The sequence below is a fragment of the Paramormyrops kingsleyae genome, unplaced genomic scaffold (genome assembly GCF_048594095.1).
Source record: "Paramormyrops kingsleyae isolate MSU_618 unplaced genomic scaffold, PKINGS_0.4 ups39, whole genome shotgun sequence".
Lineage (NCBI taxonomy): Eukaryota > Metazoa > Chordata > Actinopteri > Osteoglossiformes > Mormyridae > Paramormyrops > Paramormyrops kingsleyae.
In genome coordinates, this window is record NW_027325977.1 from 20,332 (window position 1) to 38,987 (window position 18,656).

The 18,656-nt window shown below is 42.7% G+C and overlaps 1 protein-coding gene across 1 annotated transcript; it reads left to right on the forward strand.

Annotated features, from left to right (window-relative positions):
• The first annotated feature begins 7,873 nt into the window (after positions 1 to 7,873).
• On the forward strand, positions 7,874 to 9,506 carry LOC111846639 (E3 ubiquitin/ISG15 ligase TRIM25-like). The gene is made up of 2 exons (XM_072708145.1): positions 7,874 to 8,645; positions 9,376 to 9,506. Exons 1-2 carry the CDS (start codon positions 8,055 to 8,057, stop codon positions 9,496 to 9,498), a joined length of 714 nt encoding a protein of 237 aa, XP_072564246.1. The 5' UTR covers positions 7,874 to 8,054; the 3' UTR covers positions 9,499 to 9,506.
• The last annotated feature ends 9,150 nt before the right edge of the window (positions 9,507 to 18,656 follow it).

Genomic DNA, 18,656 nt, shown 5'->3' on the forward strand with positions numbered 1-18,656 from the left:
TTACCAATTCGTGATTACGCTTTATTAGTTATTTTCCCACTGTATACGTTTCACTACACAGCCCAATGCACCACTTTCGTTTAGGGCACTAGGCATCTGCTGGTATGGACAGATCGAGGCAGTTAAATTGAGTTTTATTTTATATTTTATTATATTAAGAGAGGGGCGATTAAAAGTACGGTAAATAGCCTACGTAGCACGATTTATGTATACCGCTGGAGTAAAACGTGGGCACAATTATTAGTTGAGTATTTGTTAAAAAGGTAGGAAACATGTCTTGCTGGCGCCAACAGGTGCTCCACGTGAATCGGATGCCATTTTCAACAACTTCCCCACGGATAGCCACTGCAGGCGGGTACTACCTGTATATATGCCGATGGCACGGAGGCCGTCCATTACGTTACTACGTTAGGCTGTCACTCATCATTCCACGCCCCTCTCAGCTGACACCACGCCCCTACGCCAAATCAGTCCCAAAAGTCCGAAACTGAAAAGGAGATCCGAATCCGAAAAAAAAGACTTGAAACTGAAAAAAAAAACCTGAATCTGAAAACAAAAAATCTGCAACTGAAAAAAATAAGACCTAAAATACTGAAATATATATTAAAGTGAAACATGAAAATAAAACATTTATTTAAAAAAAAAATCCAGCACTGAATCAAAATAATTTTTAAGCCAAAAAAAACTTTCAAACACGTCTTTTTATTTTGAATACATCGTTGTACTTTTTAAAGTTCAACAGCAAAACTTGAACTTTCAGTTTCAGTTTTTTTTTTCAAATTAACAAAACTTTTGGCCCTAATTTAGCTCCATATACTCCCAGGACTGGTTTGAGAAACGGTATATAGCATGGAAGTAAATTTGTGTCATCACAATTTGAATTTTATACGCCACTAACCATCGAATTGGAGCAACTTTGAAATGTTGTCTTTGTATTTTTAACCTCGTATTTTTGCATGTGAATTCGGACCATCGAATTTCCGATGGTTATTTCCAATACATAAATATTCAATGTTAGAAATTCAGTGGCATATAAAGTTCAAATTGTGATGACACAGATTTACTTCCATAATCTGCTCTAATATATATAATATAATCCCAAATATAGCTTATTTTATTTTAAGGTGCATTTGTTGACTAAAATCTTACCTTGCAATACAGAATCTCATCCGCGTTTCTCGACAAAATGGAGAATCTAGCATTGAAATATTTTCGCTTTCATATACAAACTGGAAATGCTGCATACCAAACGCGGGAGCGGTCTAAGCAGAAATGGACACGGACTCAGTGGCCCGGCGTAGGATTTTTGGGGATATTATCCATGCGACTTAATAACAAGCAACAATAAGAGAAAGGGGACAAGCTCCCGCCGCCACCTAATTCTGTCATGACGCACATTTTGCATTATACTTGTACATATAAAACTCGGTTCTGCAGTGACACTTAAATCAATAACACAAATAAATCATTATCACTTTTCACATTTTCCGCTGCCATACGGCTGCTTCAGGGACATTATAAAACGCTTAACGAGAAAAAGGTTGATGTGGTTTAATGTACCAAAACAGCGACCAATAATCACCAAATTTCTCACCGACATATTGGTCATAAAGTCTTTCACCTTTTCTTTGCAGCCACTTCAGATTAATATTTTATTAGTGCCACTAAATATCTAAAACAAAAATCTTTGTTCGGAAAACAACCCAGTACTCAGATGTTCCTAGGAAATGAAAGAGGTACCAGTGTTATCTTTTCTGGTGGAAGTAGAGTAAATTATTATGCAGGCTGACAGCAGTTCCCAAACTTTTTCATATGACTGTATATATACACACAATGGTAATTATATATATACACATTATACATATATGCAAGAATATTACAACAGTTGTAATAGTTATATTATAAACATTCATCCAACAGCCACTTTCAAGGTTCACCTTTCAACAGTCAATTAAAAGACTATATTGAATTTCTATTTTATTAGCAGACCACCATCACAGCCTATATAACATATATTGCAAATAAATACTTTTGTAAGTGCACAAAATCATCTGATCGTTTAATCGTTGCTTGTACCGACTACCACAAATGTCTAATGTGTTAAAGCTGAATCAGTAAATGTGGCATTTTGACTGGGAATGAACACTTTGCAACACAATATGGGTTGAGAAATCAGGTCATTCACAGTCCTTATTCAATATTCAATTCAATTTATTTGTATAGAATTTTCTCACAACATTACATTGTCTCAAAGCGCTTTACAGCATCCCCACCCAAAGCCCCCAGTGTGCAAGCCAGAGGTCACACTGGCAAGGAAAAACTCCCTAGAAGGAAGAAACCTTGGGAGGAACCAGAATCAGAGGGGGAGCCCATCCTCCAGGGGGCAGCACAGGAAGCCCTAACCCTAACCAGACTCAGAGGGGGAGCCCATCCTCCAGGGGGCAGCACAGGAAGCCCTAACCCTAACCAGACTCAGAGGGGGAGCCCATCCTCCAGGGGGCAGCACAGGAAGCCCTAACCCTAACCAGACTCAGAGGGGGAGCCCATCCTCCAGGGGGCAGCACAGGAAGCCCTAACCCTAACCAGACTCAGAGGGGGAGCCCATCCTCCAGGGGGCAGCACAGGAAGCCCTAACCCTAACCAGACTCAGAGGGGGAGCCCATCCTCCAGGGGGCAGCACAGGAAGCCCTAACCCTAACCAGACTCAGAGGGGGAGCCCATCCTCCAGGGGGCAGCACAGGAAGCCCTAACCCTAACCAGACTCAGAGGGGGAGCCCATCCTCCAGGGGGCAGCACAGGAAGCCCTAACCCTAACCAGACTCAGAGGGGGAGCCCATCCTCCAGGGGGCAGCACAGGAAGCCCTAACCCTAACCAGACTCAGAGGGGGAGCCCATCCTCCAGGGGGCAGCACAGGAAGCCCTAACCCTAACCAGACTCAGAGGGGGAGCCCATCCTCCAGGGGGCAGCACAGGAAGCCCTAACCCTAACCAGACTCAGAGGGGGAGCCCATCCTCCTGGGGGCAGCACAGGAAGCCCTAACCCTAACCAGACTCAGAGGGGGAGCCCATCCTCCAGGGGGCAGCACAGGAAGCCCTAACCCTAACCAGACTCAGAGGGGGAGCCCATCCTCCAGGGGCCGGCAGGGAAAGTCAAAGTCCCAGTTCACATTTTCCCAGTCTTAACATTAGAGACACAAAGCGGGGGGAAGGGAGGTGATTACAGATGGCAGGATGAACAGTGGGACGGCAACAGGGCATAAAGGGAAGGCATCACAGGCAGAAGGGCATACAGGCATGGTTCGAATTACGGGGGGTACTGTACCCCCCGATCAAGACCCAGACCCCCCCAAAGAGAGAAAAATAGCAGTTTGGGGGGGTACTACCATTTTTCATTTGTTGTTAAAAAAAAAAAAAAAAAAGATAGCCTCACCTTGTAGGAAAATGTTATGTAAAACGATTTCAAACACCCCTAATGTGGACCGTACCATTTTAACCACCTCGGCGCTAAAGCAAGTTAGTCAGTCGGTTGCGTCATTCATTCTAATTGAGTGGCCTGTTCGTTGTGTTCGTTGTGCATTGGTATCTATAAGTAGCCTGTTGAAAATGTTTTATTTTACAACCTTAATTTATTCATTTAAGTGGTTCATCTACTAATGCAAGCTGACGTCTTTATAAGTTGAATTACTTACCATTGTCCTTCTGAGGCCGGTACAGTAAACGTTAGTTACGTTAACTAGCAAGATAAGTTAAGTTCTCTATTTAAACCTTATTTGGTGAGGTAAAATCGATCATGGTCATTTTCCAAGGAGATAAACTTTTCATTCTCATTTTATCATGAATAAAGTGTGCCTTTCTGAAATTAGCCTGTGTTTGTTTGTTATTAGGTTAATGTTAATGCATAAGAAGATCTAACGTTCTGCTCTGAAAAAAACATTACTATCAGTGAAACCTATAGGGGCAACGTAAAAAACAACTAGCTAGCTAATAATAAGCCCTATTATTTGAATTTTAGTGGTATTGATTCTGCATTCCACAATTTCATATTTATGGACATTTTTAGAAGCTTCATCTGATAGCCCAGATACTGCTTTGTTAAACATATATTAGATTATTAACATTATATGTTAAACATAATATATATATATATATATATATATATATATATATATATATATATATATATATATTTATATTCCCCCCACATCTGGGAGGGCGGCGCCCGAGCGACCCCTATGGGCCAGTCGCCACTGTGGTCATAGAAGTGTTATGAAAGCAGTACCCCCCAATTATGGAGGGGTAATTCGCACTCTGCATACAGGGAAGGCATCACAGACAGAAGGGCGTACAGGGAAGGCATCACAGACAGAAGGGTGTACAGGGAAGGCATCACAGGCAGAAGGGCGTACAGGGAAGGCATCACAGGTAGAAGGGCGTACAGGGAAGGCATCACAGGCAGAAGGGCGTACAGGGAAGGCATCACAGGCAGAAGGGCGTACAGGGAAGGCATCACAGGCAGAAGGGCGTACAGGGAAGGCATCACAGGCAGAAGGGCGTACAGGGAAGGCATCACAGGCAGAAGGGCGTACAGGGAAGGCATCACAGGCAGAAGGGCGTACAGGGAAGGCATCACAGGCAGAAGGGCGTACAGGGAAGGCATCACAGGCAGAAGGGCGTACAGGGAAGGCATCACAGGCTGAAGGGCGTACAGGGAAGGCATCACAGGCTGAAGGGCTTACAGGGAAGGCATCACTGGCAGAAGGGCGTACAGGGAAGGCATTACAGGCCAGAAGGGCATCGCAGGCAGTGGGGTAGGCAGGATATCTTGAAAATTTCATTGACGCAGTGACTGACTACTCTGGAAACAGTATGCTACATAAAGTGCAATTAAAAAAACAAATCACAAACGGTCTATTCCAAATAATTTCCAAGTAACATAAATATAGAACCATACCTACCAATGAACCCACAAACTTCTTAAATCCTAAATCTTAAATAATGCGACAACATTCACTCCTTCTGCCTACTAAAAAACTGCTTATCCAGCATGTTAGTCTCCAGGGGGTGTCTGCTACATTAGGCCCCTCCTATGCAGGCGAACAATAACTAATGGAGGATGCTGATTGGATGGAGGTCCATTGGAAGTCCAGCGGGTTTCCTACATAGAGGTTCCTGTAGTCAGAAGAGAGCGTCTGCTAATAATAATTTAAAAAACTAATTATGTGAATACCTTACATTTATTATTGTCTTTTTTTAATGCTTTCTTTTGTCTTACAGTGGGCGTCAGTGGAAAAGGCTTAATGTGAGATAAAGTGCATATTCCTAATATTTTGGATTTGAAAGAAAAGTTTTTATGACCAGATATGTCTGTGAGAAATTTGGTGATCATTGGTCGCTGTTTTGGTACATTAAACCACATTAAGCCTTTTTTTTATAATGGACGTCAAAGGAGAAGAAAACATTTAATGTAAGATAAAGTCCATATTCCTAGCATTTCGGTTTAGGTTTGTTGTCAGGTTAAAGTCTTTATGACCAGATATGTCTGTGAGAAATTTGGTGATCATTGGTTGCTGTTTTGGTACATTAAACCACATTAAGCCTTTTCCTTATAATGGACGTCAAAGGAGAAGAAAACATTTAACGTAAGATAAAGTCCATATTCCTAGCATTTCGGTTTAGGTTTGTTGTCAAGTTAAAGTCTTTATGACCAGATATGTCTGTGGGAAATTTGGTGATTATTGGTCGCTGTGTTGATACATTAAACCACATTAAGCTTTTTCACATTAAGCGTTTTAGAATGCCGCCCGCCAAAAAGAGTTTTTTTCCAGTTAGAAGAGGATAACTTAGAGACAAGGTTTTGAAAGTGGAAGATAAAGTTCAGGGTTAAGTTTCTGTCAATGATGCATTAACTGTAGGTGTCTGTGTGTCTTAAGGACTTTTCATACCAATAGCAACATGAAAAACACTACAGGAATTTATGATATATATGCAAATATGATGAATCAAAACCATTCATCCTATTGGGTTATCGGGAGTCCAGAGCCAATTCAACAGCCAGGATGGGGCACACAGGATCACAGGGAACAATCACACACCATTCACACCTACAGGCAATTTAGTAACCCCAATTAGCCTCTTTGGACTGTGGGGGGAAACCAGAGTACCCATGATGACATGGGGAGAACATGCAAACTCCACACACATGGAACCCAGACAGAGACTCAAACCCAGGTCCCAGAGGTGTGAGACAACACTGCTAACCACTGCACCACCATGCTACCCACCATTTTGTTTTATCTAAAATGAAGGAGGGGTCTTTAGAGGGGAGCTTTAATTGTCATAAACAGCAATACAGATATAAATAATAAAACTAAAACCATTTTTTAAAGAAAATATTTAAAGAATATTGTTTGTATACTTCAACTTTTGGTTCTTTGTGCGTTTTTTGTTTTGTTTTTATATCGTTAATATGTAATGGTATTTCATCATAAATTATGGGTTAGGGTCCCAGGCAAACGACAAATCTTCCTTTTGGGTCCCCAGGCGAAAAGGTTTGGGAAACCCTGGTTTAGAGTTCAATCTATTGGTTTGAGTGTGGATTAAGAACCAAGTGTTATTTTTTTATTATTATTATTTTCTTTTCGATTATGTTTTTGGTTATAAATGTTCATTAAAATAATTACAAATACTTAAATGTAATATTGGTTTATGGTTTTCATAAACACATTATTGAATAACAAATATTAACAGTTTAATATTCAAAAATTAGAAGTGAAGTAAAAACAAAAACTGGATTGTACACCTATTTCCACTTTTATTCAAATAAAAATACAAATAATTTTGCTGCCTTAGCAAATAGAGATGCAAATACAATTATTGGGCTCTGTGCACGTCCTTATTTGGTAGCGCAGGCTAAATGCATATAGGCTTACATGAAAAGGACAATTTATATGTAAAATACCACGACACAATGCGATCAAATCCCGGCCCAAATAAGTGAAATATGTACAGGTACAGAAACACAGTGAAATACGCAGCATTCACTGGAATACCTACAGTGCAGTGAAGTCCAGCACTCATATGGAGGGCAGTGGCACACAGTGCAGCTCCTCCAGGACATGCTGTGTTATTTCTTTGCATGTTTCTGAAGATTTAATGTCCAGATGATTTAATGTCCAAATGCGCACCGTGACCCAAAAGCTTCAACACTGTAGGACAGATTCCATACAAACTGCACCTCCTGTCTCGACTTATTATTATTGGTGGCAACAAGTAAATGAGAAACAGCGCCTCCAGGTGACGGGAGAGTGTACTGCTTGCAGGTGCACACAGGTGGTGCCTTCCTGAAACCATGTGCACTGTCAGACAGCACTGTGACTTGGTAGGTGGTGCTGTAGCCACACCTGGAGGCTTGTGGGTCTGGTTCCCACTCCTGGTTCTGCATGTACAGCTTGCATGTTCTCCACGTGTTCCTGTGAGTTTCCTCAGGTTTCCTCCCACAGTCCAAGATCATGCAGTTTGGTGAATTAGTATCTAAATTGTCCTCAGCATGTGAGTGAGTGTTTGGCCCAGTGATGGACTGGCTTCCCATCCAGGGTGTCCATGCCCTGTGCCCATTGATGGACTGGCATCCCATCCAGGGTGCCCTGTGCTTCCTATAATGTGCTGTCCCATAACTGTATACTTCATAAGGGGATTATTGAAATTTGTTGGATATTTTATCCAGTATTTTATCATTCTTTTTCTGGGCTTAACTGAAGCTGGTCTTGCTACTTTAGGTGTGTAGTTGATATTTTAAGTTAGTAGTACCTAAAATAAATTTACATAGTTACATCCTGGGAAGCTTTCTGATGGAAAATTAATAGTCATTCTGAACCTGGTCACCTGACTCTCCTTCCTAAGACACGAAGGTGGAGTTTGATCTAACTGCTCTTCTCAGTCTGGCCTCAGTCTAAAACCACACCTACTGCAGCCTGAGAAGCAGGAAGCTCCTCCCACTCTCACACACAGAAAACTGAGAGAAAACTAAACTGAATCCTATCAGTGTTCGTGGTAAAATGGCAGAAGCCAGTATCACAGGGAATCAGAACCAGTTAAGCTGTTCGATCTGTCTGGATCTACTGAAGGATCCGGTGACTATTCCCTGTAGTCACAGTTACTGTATGAGATGCATTAAGAGCTATTGGGATCAGGAGGATCATCTTGAAGTTTACAGCTGCCCCCAGTGCAGAGAGACCTTCACACCCAGACCTGTTCTGGGCAGAAACAACATCCTGGCTGAAGTGGTGAGGAATCTGAAGAAGACTGGACTACAAGCAGCTACTCCTGCTGACCATTATGCTGGACCTGGAGATGTGGAGTGTGATTTCTGTACTGGGAGAAAATGCAGAGCATTCAAGTTCTGCCTGGTGTGTCTGGCCTCTTACTGTGAAACTCACCTCCAGCCTCACTATGAGTCTCCAGCTTTTCAGAAGCACAAGCTGGCTGATCCTACTGGAAATCTGCCCGACAAGGTCTGTTCCCTCCATGACAAACCCCTGGAGAGCTACTGCCATACCGACAAGCAGTGCATCTGTTATTCCTGTAAGACATTTGAACACAGAGACCATGATACAATCGCAGCTGCTGCAGAAAGGGCGGAGATACAGGTCAGGCCAGAAACTCTCTAATATAAATTATGAATTTTATTAAGTTATAACTTTTTTGTCTTGACTCGTGAGCATTTCTGCTTTAAAGATGCAGAGATCAAGTCTGGTTTGGTAAAGAAATGTGTTACTGAATATATCCTATAACTGATTAAAGAGAAATTTTAGCACCTTAACTTATATCAGAGTCTGCGTTCTAACTGGGGCAAACCTGGGTCATGATGTTACTATAAAGTATAAAAAGTTCAAATTTTCTACCGAAAACTCCATCAAACAGTGAATCCTGTGGCTCCAGTTGAATGCATGCAGCAAGTAAACAGGGTGAGGAGGATCACTTATTATCTGGCTGAGCATCTGAATGGCTGAGATGTGTGAGCTAAGAGGTTTTAAATATGATGCGATTGTTAGCGTCAAACATGGTGCTTCCAGCATCTCAGAAATCGCCACCATCCTGGGATTTTCACACACTACAGTGTGTAGAGTTTACTGAGGATGGTGCAGTAAACATAAAACAGCCAGACTGTGGCAGGTCTGTGAGAGAAGACACCTTGTTAATGAGAGAGGGCAGAGGAGAATCTCCTAACCATTTATCCCAGTCAGGGTCATGGGGACCTGGAGCCTTACCCAGGCAGCATAGGGCACAAGGTTGGGGTCCATCCTGCAGTGGATGATTAAAGAATATGATCACCTTCAATAAAACAAACTCATTTCATCATCTTTTTGCTACATGTAGAAAGATATGGGTGAAACCCAGATGGAATTTCAGCAGAGAATTGAAGTGAAAGAGAAGGAGCTGCAGGAGCTGAGAGAGGCTGTGGCCTCAATCACAGTGAGTATGAACCTGAGGAGAAGATAACAGCTGGTATTGGTATTAGTACCCAGGACCAGAGCAGAATTCTTACAATGTGAGTCTGTTCACACACACGCTTCTCTCTCCCTGTATGAGGTGGAGTGTGTTTTATTGTGTTTCGTTTTCTTCTGCTAGTGGAGCTTCTCTTTCTCTCTCCCGCTGCCTCCTGGCCTTTCACATGTATGTCAGGAGCCTTTGAATCTGTTTATTTATATATTTCAAAATCTATATTTCATACCCAAAAAAGGGTGCACTCTTACTCTCACTCTTACTCTCACTCTTACACTCTTAAAAGAGCTACTTCCACACCACTAAAGACACACAGCTTGTGACAGGGCACTCAGGCTGTCACTCAGTACAAGCCTGCGCCAAGCGGCAGTGACGGGGATGTCACACTGCCTGAGGAACTGAATAAGTTCTACACACGGTCTGATGCGCTGAACAAAGAGCCTGTGAGGAAAGCCAGGCCTCCCACCACCGACCAGGTTATCTGTCTGCCTACAGCTGATGTGAAGAGAACTTTGACCAAAGTCAACCCACAGAAGACTGCTAGACCAGACAATATTCCTGTTCGCGTGCTCTGAGACTGTCCCGATCAGCTGGCCGAGGTCTTCACAGACATCTTCAACACATCACTGAGCCTGATGATCATCCCAATGTGCTTCAAGTCCACCACCATCATCCCAGTGCCAAAGAAATCTTCAGCGACCTGCCTGAACGACTACCACCCTGTCACACTAACCTCCGTCATCATGAATTGCTTTGAGAGACTCGTCATTAAAAACAGCCTCACCCGCTCACTGGACCTGCTACAGTTTGCATATCGATCAAACAGGTCAACTGAAGATGCCATATCCTCTGCCCTTCACCTCTCCCTATCTCACCTGGAGAAGAGAGACACTTATGTTAGAATGCTGTTCATAGACTTCAGCTCAGCATTCGACACCATCATCCCCCAAAGGCTCAGCAGGAAACTGAACGAGCTGGGACTGAGCACCTCTCTGTGTAACTGGATCCTGGACTTTCTGTCAGAGAGGCCTCAGTCCGTCCGTATCGGCGACAAAATTTTCAGCACCATCAGACTGAGCACAGGCGTGCCACAGGGGTGTGTTCTCAGTGCACTACTGTTCACTCTGCTGACCCACAACTGCACTGCCACGCACAGCTCAAACCACATCATCAAGTTCGCTGATGACACGACTGTGGTGGGGCTCATCAGCCACAACGAGTCAGTGTACAAAGATGAGGTTCAGCGGTTGGGTGTCTGGTGCAGTGAGAACAACCTGTCACTGAATGTGGACAAGACAAAGGAAATTATTGTCGACTTCAGGAAGACTCACCCTACCGACATGCCAGTCAGTATCAACGGCTCCACAGTAGAGACAGTGAAGAACACCACATTTCTGGGAATTCACATCTCAGATGACCTCACCTGGACCACCAACACCACCTCCATCATCAAAAAGGCTCAGCAGCGTCTTCACTTCCTGAGACGATTGAGGCGGGCCAACCTCCCTCCTCCCATCCTCTCCGTGTTCTACAGAGGCAGCATAGAGAGCGTCCTGACCAGCTGCATTTCCGTCTGGTTCGGCAGTGCCAGTGCTGCTGACCAGAAGAGCCTGCAGCGGATCGTTAAAGCCGCTGGTAACATCATCGGGGCGTCTCTCCCCTCACTGCAGGAGATCTTCCACAAGCGCTGCATCAGAAAGGCCTCCCGCATCGTGCTGGACTCCTCCCCCCCCCCACACGGACTCTCTGCACTACTCCCATCTGGCAGACGCTACCGCAGCATCAAAGCCCGATCGACCAGACTGCGAGAGCTTCTTCCCACAAGCCGTCAGACTCCTCATCGTGCTGCCTGCCCTCCCACCCCCACCCACACACACACCTGAACTGTGAACCGTGACTTTACTGTGACTTTACACATCTGCACTTTACACATCACTGTTTAAAATGCACATGCTGCTACATGCACAAAATCAACTGTGCAAAACTGCATTTAAAAAAAAATACTGTCCTTGTATCATGTTGCTACTAATCATTTGCACACAAAATTACATTCCCAGTATTGAAATATGTTTCTCTGCTGTTGCAATACTTGCACATATTCTGAATACCTCCTTAACTAATTGCACAATTTCCACGCTAGCTTAGAGTTTATATTTATATTTATAGTTTATATATTTATTCTCTGTGCCTATTTGTACTTTGTAAGAACTGGAGCTGCGTCGTCTCGTCTCACTGTATACATGTATATAGCTGAGATGACAATAAAGTTCACTTTGACTTTGACTTAATATAAGGAGTGAATAAAGCCCAATTCCTACTGTTACAGTCTGCAGACAGTGACAATGACTTTAGTGCATCGGTATGTGTTGACTGCACATTGCAGCGAATTGTTAGCCTGCTGGTCTGCTGGAATATCATTGCTGTACTCATGGACCAGTTACAACAGTCTGCGCACACAGACAAACGTAATATGTGTGTAGAAGTCTGTGCACAGTATGAAATAGACTTAAAACCAAACCATCTGTTCTCCTCCATCAGACTCCTGTCGGCTCGTTCTGGACTCCAACACAGCAAACAGACACCTCCAACTGTCTGAGGGCAACAGAGTGGTGACATGGAAGAGAGAGACAGAGTCATATCCTGATCACTGGGAGAGTTTTGATTCACTGTGTACAGAGGGTCTGACTGGGTGCTGCTACTGGGAGGTTGAGTGGAGCGGGCATTTGATTGGTGTAGCCGTCACATATAAAGGGATCAGCAGGATAGGATGGAGTAATGACAGTGGGCTTGGAAGCAATAACAAGTCCTGGTGTTTGTACTGTGATCCCTCTAGTTACACACTCTGGCACAATAATGATGACACTATTATATTTGCCCCCGCTCTTCTGAGATAGGAGTGAACCTGGATCACGGGACAGGAACGCTGTCCTTCTATGGCAGCTTGAGTAATATCATTCAGCCATGGCATCGAATTTGGCTTAGAAGGACAAACTTTAAGAGAGACAATGACAATCTAAAATATCCTGGCAAGTGCAGTACAAAAGTGAAGTTAGCTCCTCCGTATCGGTACAGTGAACATTCTCTAAACACGGTCCAACAGCATCATTAAACGCAGTTACAACTTTTGTAGCAGTAGAAGGCTTCATCTGTCGGAAACATTGGGAGGCCGCACAAGTTAGGGGCATCACACGGAAGATAACTTTCCATCAGAATGGGGGAATGATCAGAGAAATCAGCCTCACAAACTGCCATATTATAAACAGACAGGCCATATGATGGTACAAGGTCTAAAGTATGGCCATGATCTTCAGTAGGACCTATTACAGACCTATTACAGGTCAGAAGATTCAGTAAGATTCAGGAAGTCTTTAACTAGCGGCTTAGGCGAGCAGCAAATATGTATGTTAAAATCACCCACAATCAAAACCCGGTCATATTTTGGCATAAAATAAGTCAGAAAGTTAGAGAAGTCACTAATAAAGTCCTTCTTATATATATTTTGGTGGCCGGTAAATCAAATGAATAAATACTAGATTTAGGCGGCCCAGTTCAAACATAATCACCTCAAAATTGTAAAACTGCTGATAACTGTTTACAAATAAAAGTTCTCTTTAAAAACTATAGCTACCTCTCCTCCTTAACCAGTATATCTCAATGAGCTAAAAGATCGGAAAAGGCACTTGATTGAAGTCTGAATGCGGCGTAGATGATTGGGTACTCCTAGTAAAACAGAGGAAGGTCACCGTGTCTGCTGTTAATGTTTATAATCCGGCATTTTGTAGCAGAACGAATATCAAATAGAGCTTGGCGATCATATACCAGTAAGGAGCAAACATTTCCAGCAAAAAGCAACAAAAAACAAAAAAACACCAACATGAGCTAATCATGGAAGACGGCCGGCCACACACACTGGCACCATCTTAGGAATGAGATGTCTTATCTTGTCTAAAACTGGAGAAAATTTGCCATTTACTTAATGCTGAAGGAGTGGACTGAGTTGCTGAGTCAGTAGGTGAATGACAGATGCTCATGTTCATCCACTCACTCACCAGCTCATTCAGAACGAGAATGAGACCCAAGGGAGTGACCAAGGCTGTCGGTGGTCCGTTCACTATAGGCATATATAGTCCCACACTGTCAAAAAAGAGGGAAAGTTCTGGTTCAGTTTTGTTCCCCAAGGTGCAAATTTAATGTTCCCTCTCTCAGACTCCATTTCTGTACCTTAAATTAGACTAAAGGGCACTTTTACCTACAGCTAGGATACAATTGACAGACCCTTGAGGGAACAGCCCGTACAGATTGGTACTTTTTATTCTGACAGTGCAGGTGTAGTTTCCAGCCAGTCACATGCTGACTTACAGCAGGTCCTTACATGCCTCACTGGCTCTCACTGGCCATAGTCAAGGAGGGAAGCAGCTTTACATTTCTGAGGACAAACAGAAGAAGGAAAACAACAAATCTGTGCAGAGACGTGAACGTGAGTGTGTAGCTGCTGTAAGGGACTCGTTCACTGTGAACAAATCGGCCGCAAACTTTACACCATAAATGGAGGATACCTGTATCAATAATTAATGATGGATTGATGACTTTGTAATGTGGGCATGTGCGTGGGGTGTGTGTGTGTGTGGTGGGGGGGGGGGGGGGGGGGTTGGGGGGGGGGGGGAGGGGAGCACTGGGGGTGCCAAATGATAACTGACAATCACTTAAACGCCCCCATCCTAAGCAGGGAGATTTACCAGCCAGCAGAATTTATCGAGGAGACCTTCCCCCGCCCCGACCGGCAATTTAGTGGTCTGATGCCCACCCAAGGGATCCCTCAACTTGGTATGCAACGGTTATGTTTATATAGGTTATGTTTGTTTGTGTCCTTAGACAATCTTAGTGTTTTGTCTGCCTCCCTTATAACCGTGTTTTACAGAGTATCACCTATTTTACCTTCTCACTCAAACCATTATATAAATATGGATAAATATATATGTATAGCTACCCCTGCATACATGCTCTCATGGTTTCCCAGAGGAATAGTGAAAGTTAAATAATGTAACCAGATATCTCAGTGGGTCTCCTAACTATCAGAGGTTTTTTCAGTCTTTGCTTAACAACCCCCCCTTTTTACATTCCTCTGTTGGCCCTTATCTGATCTTTGTCATCTGACCTTTTTGACTCACAGGGATTCCGCAATTGAGTTTGAAGGAATCAACCATTCAGCATAACAATTAGTTGATAATCATCATTAAATAATAATTTATTAAAATGTAATTAATTTCCCTATATATTGGTGGACATTAAAATTTACTTGAGCTAATTTTTCCTACACCCGAGAATTTACAATGAGTAAATGGGAGTGCTGATGAAATTTGTATCATACGACAGACATGAAAATGGAAGAATACAAACATTACAGGGGGTGAAGAACAAGGGTCATTTTCACACGTGGGGCCCCCCAGCCTGCCGCTGCCTGAGGAGCTGGGGATCGTCGCCCCCCCTGCAATCTGCTGCCCAGGATAGCAATCCTCTCCTGCATCCTCATTTCTCCACCTTGCGATGCTCAGGGAGAATCATCAGCTTCCCCTGTTTTCCCTCCTTTTTCTGAGCCAGGGGAGTTTGTTCTTTGATATCTCCTAAATGGTGGCGTCCTCACTCTGCTCAAAGTGCTCCATGCGGATTGGACTCTTATCCAAAAAAGACTGTGGCCATTTTGAACACACTTCCACCAAACGAGATTCACATTCCAAAAACAAAGTGAAATAAAGTGGCCTAAAAATTGTCTGACCACACTCACCCCTTCTGACATTTACCCCCCAAAGTGAAATCTGCCCCCACTCTCAGACTAGACACAGCCCCTCCCTAAACTTAAAGACCAGAATAAACATATTCACAATTCAATATTAATATCAAAATTAATCAAGCCTATATTATCAAATACTTTGAAATAAATTATTGAATGCCATTTAAATGTTTACTTATTATTTCTTTGAGGATGACAAGAAATATCTTTGCAGGGTCAGTGAAAAGTTTGGAAACAAAACAAATTATTATTTAGATGCTTATTGTAGCAGTGATGTAACTGATATCATTTTGCAAGAGGCCAATAGCTCATCACCAGAGGAAGAAGAGGGACGTCAGAGTAAGAATCCACCTTTCCATTGCGTTCAGGGGTATATCTGTATTGCTGCAATGCCACTGTGAGTGTTTTGTGGGATACATTGCATCTGATAATCTTATTCCTAAATTCTTAACTCCAGCGTCTCGCGTGCTGCGACCGACAGGGAACCCGCAGTTACCTCAGGACGGCAGTAGGGGGCGGACGTGAGGTTCAGCCTTCTGAAGTTAAACCGTATATTTAACGAGAAATTAAAATGTTACGCTTCGTTTTTAATTGCTTGTGTAATTATTTACTTATGTAGTAAAGACTTACTTCAGCTTTTAATGAGTCTTTTCCCGAGTTTTAACGTGGTGAGAGAGACGCGGTTTGCTAATTAGCTTGTCGGTTGTAGCAGTTCACAGGTTTAGTTAGGAATTTTTTATTGTTGCTTGTTGTATTTTGATCATTTAATCTAATGTATGTTACTGATGTGATTTATGACTTTTGTTTTTAACTTTGCTTTCGCTATTATGTCTCCCGTCTCCTTTTACATGGTTATTATTAGGGATGCAACGGTACTCGGTTCGGTACGCGCTGCACGGTCCGGTACGCCCTTGTGAACCGCGGTATTTCGGTTTTGCACTTCCTTTTGAAAATGGTGCTTAATGCTTATCAGGCTACTGTTAAGCAGTAAGCGACAATGAGCGAAAGCCCTCCACCGTGAGTTATTGTCCGTTCGTTTTTCTCTCGGAACTCGGAAATTCCGAGTTGAGTGACATCACGTCCATCGAGCTACCCACATCTCGGAACAAACATGGCTGCCTCCATGAACACGCTGCTGTGTGTTGTTGCTTTATATTTTAGCAGATTTGGAGTGAGATTATTTTTTCTGAGAGACAAACAAGAAACACGAACTAGTCAAACCAAATTAAAAGCTTTAAAAAATATTTTTGTACATATTCTTTTTTCGAGAGGCAAACTACAAACAAACCAAAGACAAGTCCGGTAAAAATCTGATATTGCATGTTAGGATACTGTTTACGGTCATGATATGGTATTCTCTACATATGCAATTACATTTATAACTATTAATACATTTAACAAAATAAGCATTTTTAAAGATATATAAAATAGAATTACTGTTGAGTGTGTAAGCCGCCAGTCCGACATCAACGTCACAAAAGAGGCGTCCGACGGAAAGTGACCATTAATGTCCAATCACTGTTGTGGCTCCACCCACTCGCCCTCTCTCACACTGACGTAACTGGAGCCAAGCTAGCAGCTGGATCGGTACACAGACGCGGAAAAAAGAAAAACAAACCACCATGGCAAGCACTAGCGGAACAGTTGAGAGGCAGAAGTTTGAAGAAGCACCGGCTTCGTACAAATCTCCAGTATGGATTTTTTTCGGGTTCACTGTAGAATACAACGACCAGGGAGTCGAAACAGATAATAGAAATACCACTGTTTGTAAACATTGCCTAACACGTGTCCCATACGCTAATGGAAACACGAGCAATATGGCTAAGCATCTCAAACGTAGTCATGCTGATATAACGATTCCTGAACGGAGGACAGACGAAAAGGTAACTGCAGGTAAACAAGTGTCTATCGAAAAAGCTTTTCAATTAACAGACATACCCTGCCACATCCGATAAACATAAGAAAATAACCCGTGCAGTGGGAACATTCATTGCTAAAGGTTTGCAACCCTTTTTTGTTGTCGAAGATGCGGGGTTTCGCCACTTAATTAAAACGCTTGACCCACGTTATGTTGTGCCCTGCCGTACACATTTCAGCGACGTTATAATTCCCGACCTCTATGACAAAGCCCGCAGAGCCATCGAAAACGATTTGGCTCAAGCACAGAGCCTCGAGTGGAATATACAGTGTTTAGAACACTTCAACATTTTTAAAAGTGTTTTTGTTTACATTTTGTAAGTTTGAATTGTATACATATATACATATTTTATACATAAATTAGAGTTAATTATTTGTTTTATTGTATTATTTGTAGTGTTGTGTTTAAACCGAACCGATACCGTGGCCCAAATACCGAGGTACGTACCGTACCGTGGGATACCTGTACCGTTGCACCCCTAGTTATTATATATGCTGATTTAATCTAATGCTGTTAGTCAGGGGCGATTCTAGGTTCAGAGCTTTGGGGGTGCTGAGCACCCAGAGAGCTGCCCAGCAAGGCAAGATACACTTTACTCGTCACAATGAGACTTTTTCCCTGCCTCTCAGTGTACTTTCAATCAAAAGGCAAATAACCAAACCACGTGTACATTTAATAAAATATATGACTATTTAAACACTGATCCAACATTATTCTTGATTGACAGATTGTGATCTTCTACTTTTACCTGAATGCCCGTCCTTTTTTTGAAAAAACTTCCTTATATCCATTATGAACCTGGCTGTCTTTCTGTGCAAAATACACACACACACACACACACCAGAAGTTATAAAGTTAATGGGCATCCAGTCAGTTAGCTACCTTAGGTTTAATATTCGGAACATGAAAAAATAACCAGCTTCTCTCGTTCCATTTCAAAGAGGACTGGTAAAACGGTTGGCAATTTAAGTTTTTAGATTTAGGCTATATAAATTTCAATGGGAGCAACAGGACGGTCAAAATGTTGCTGATTTTCCTACAGAGTAGGGCGGATTGTAGGGTAGCAAACATCGTCAGAAAACGTGTTTTCAACACTGCAGTTTACCTGTGAGGGTAACAGGGCTGTCAAGTTTTGAAGACAGGCAAGAGTGACATTCCACAGGATGCCTTTTCATTGGTTGTTGTGTTGTATTCTACCCAGATACAATAGTACTAATTTCTGATTGGCTATTGTGTAGACCCTTTCTTTTTTTTGATTGGCTGGTAAGTGACAGGCTCTTGGGGCAAATCTTGTCCGACTTCAACGTCATAAAAGAGGCGTGTTTCATCCGAGTTCCGACTTGGAGAGAAATAATCGAATGTATCATAATGTCACTCAGCTCAGAATTTCCGAGTTCCGAGAGAAAAACGAACGCACCATTAGACTCCAGCGGAGACACGCTTGTTTTA

Excerpts from the sequence above, each read along its gene's own strand:
- LOC111846639 (XM_072708145.1), top strand. The coding sequence starts at position 8,055 with ATGGCAGAAGCCAGTATCACAGGGAATCAGAACCAGTTAAGCTGTTCG. Across the intron at positions 8,646-9,375 it reads CAGAAAGGGCGGAGATACAG|AAAGATATGGGTGAAACCCA; the intron begins GTCAGGCCAGAA and ends TGCTACATGTAG.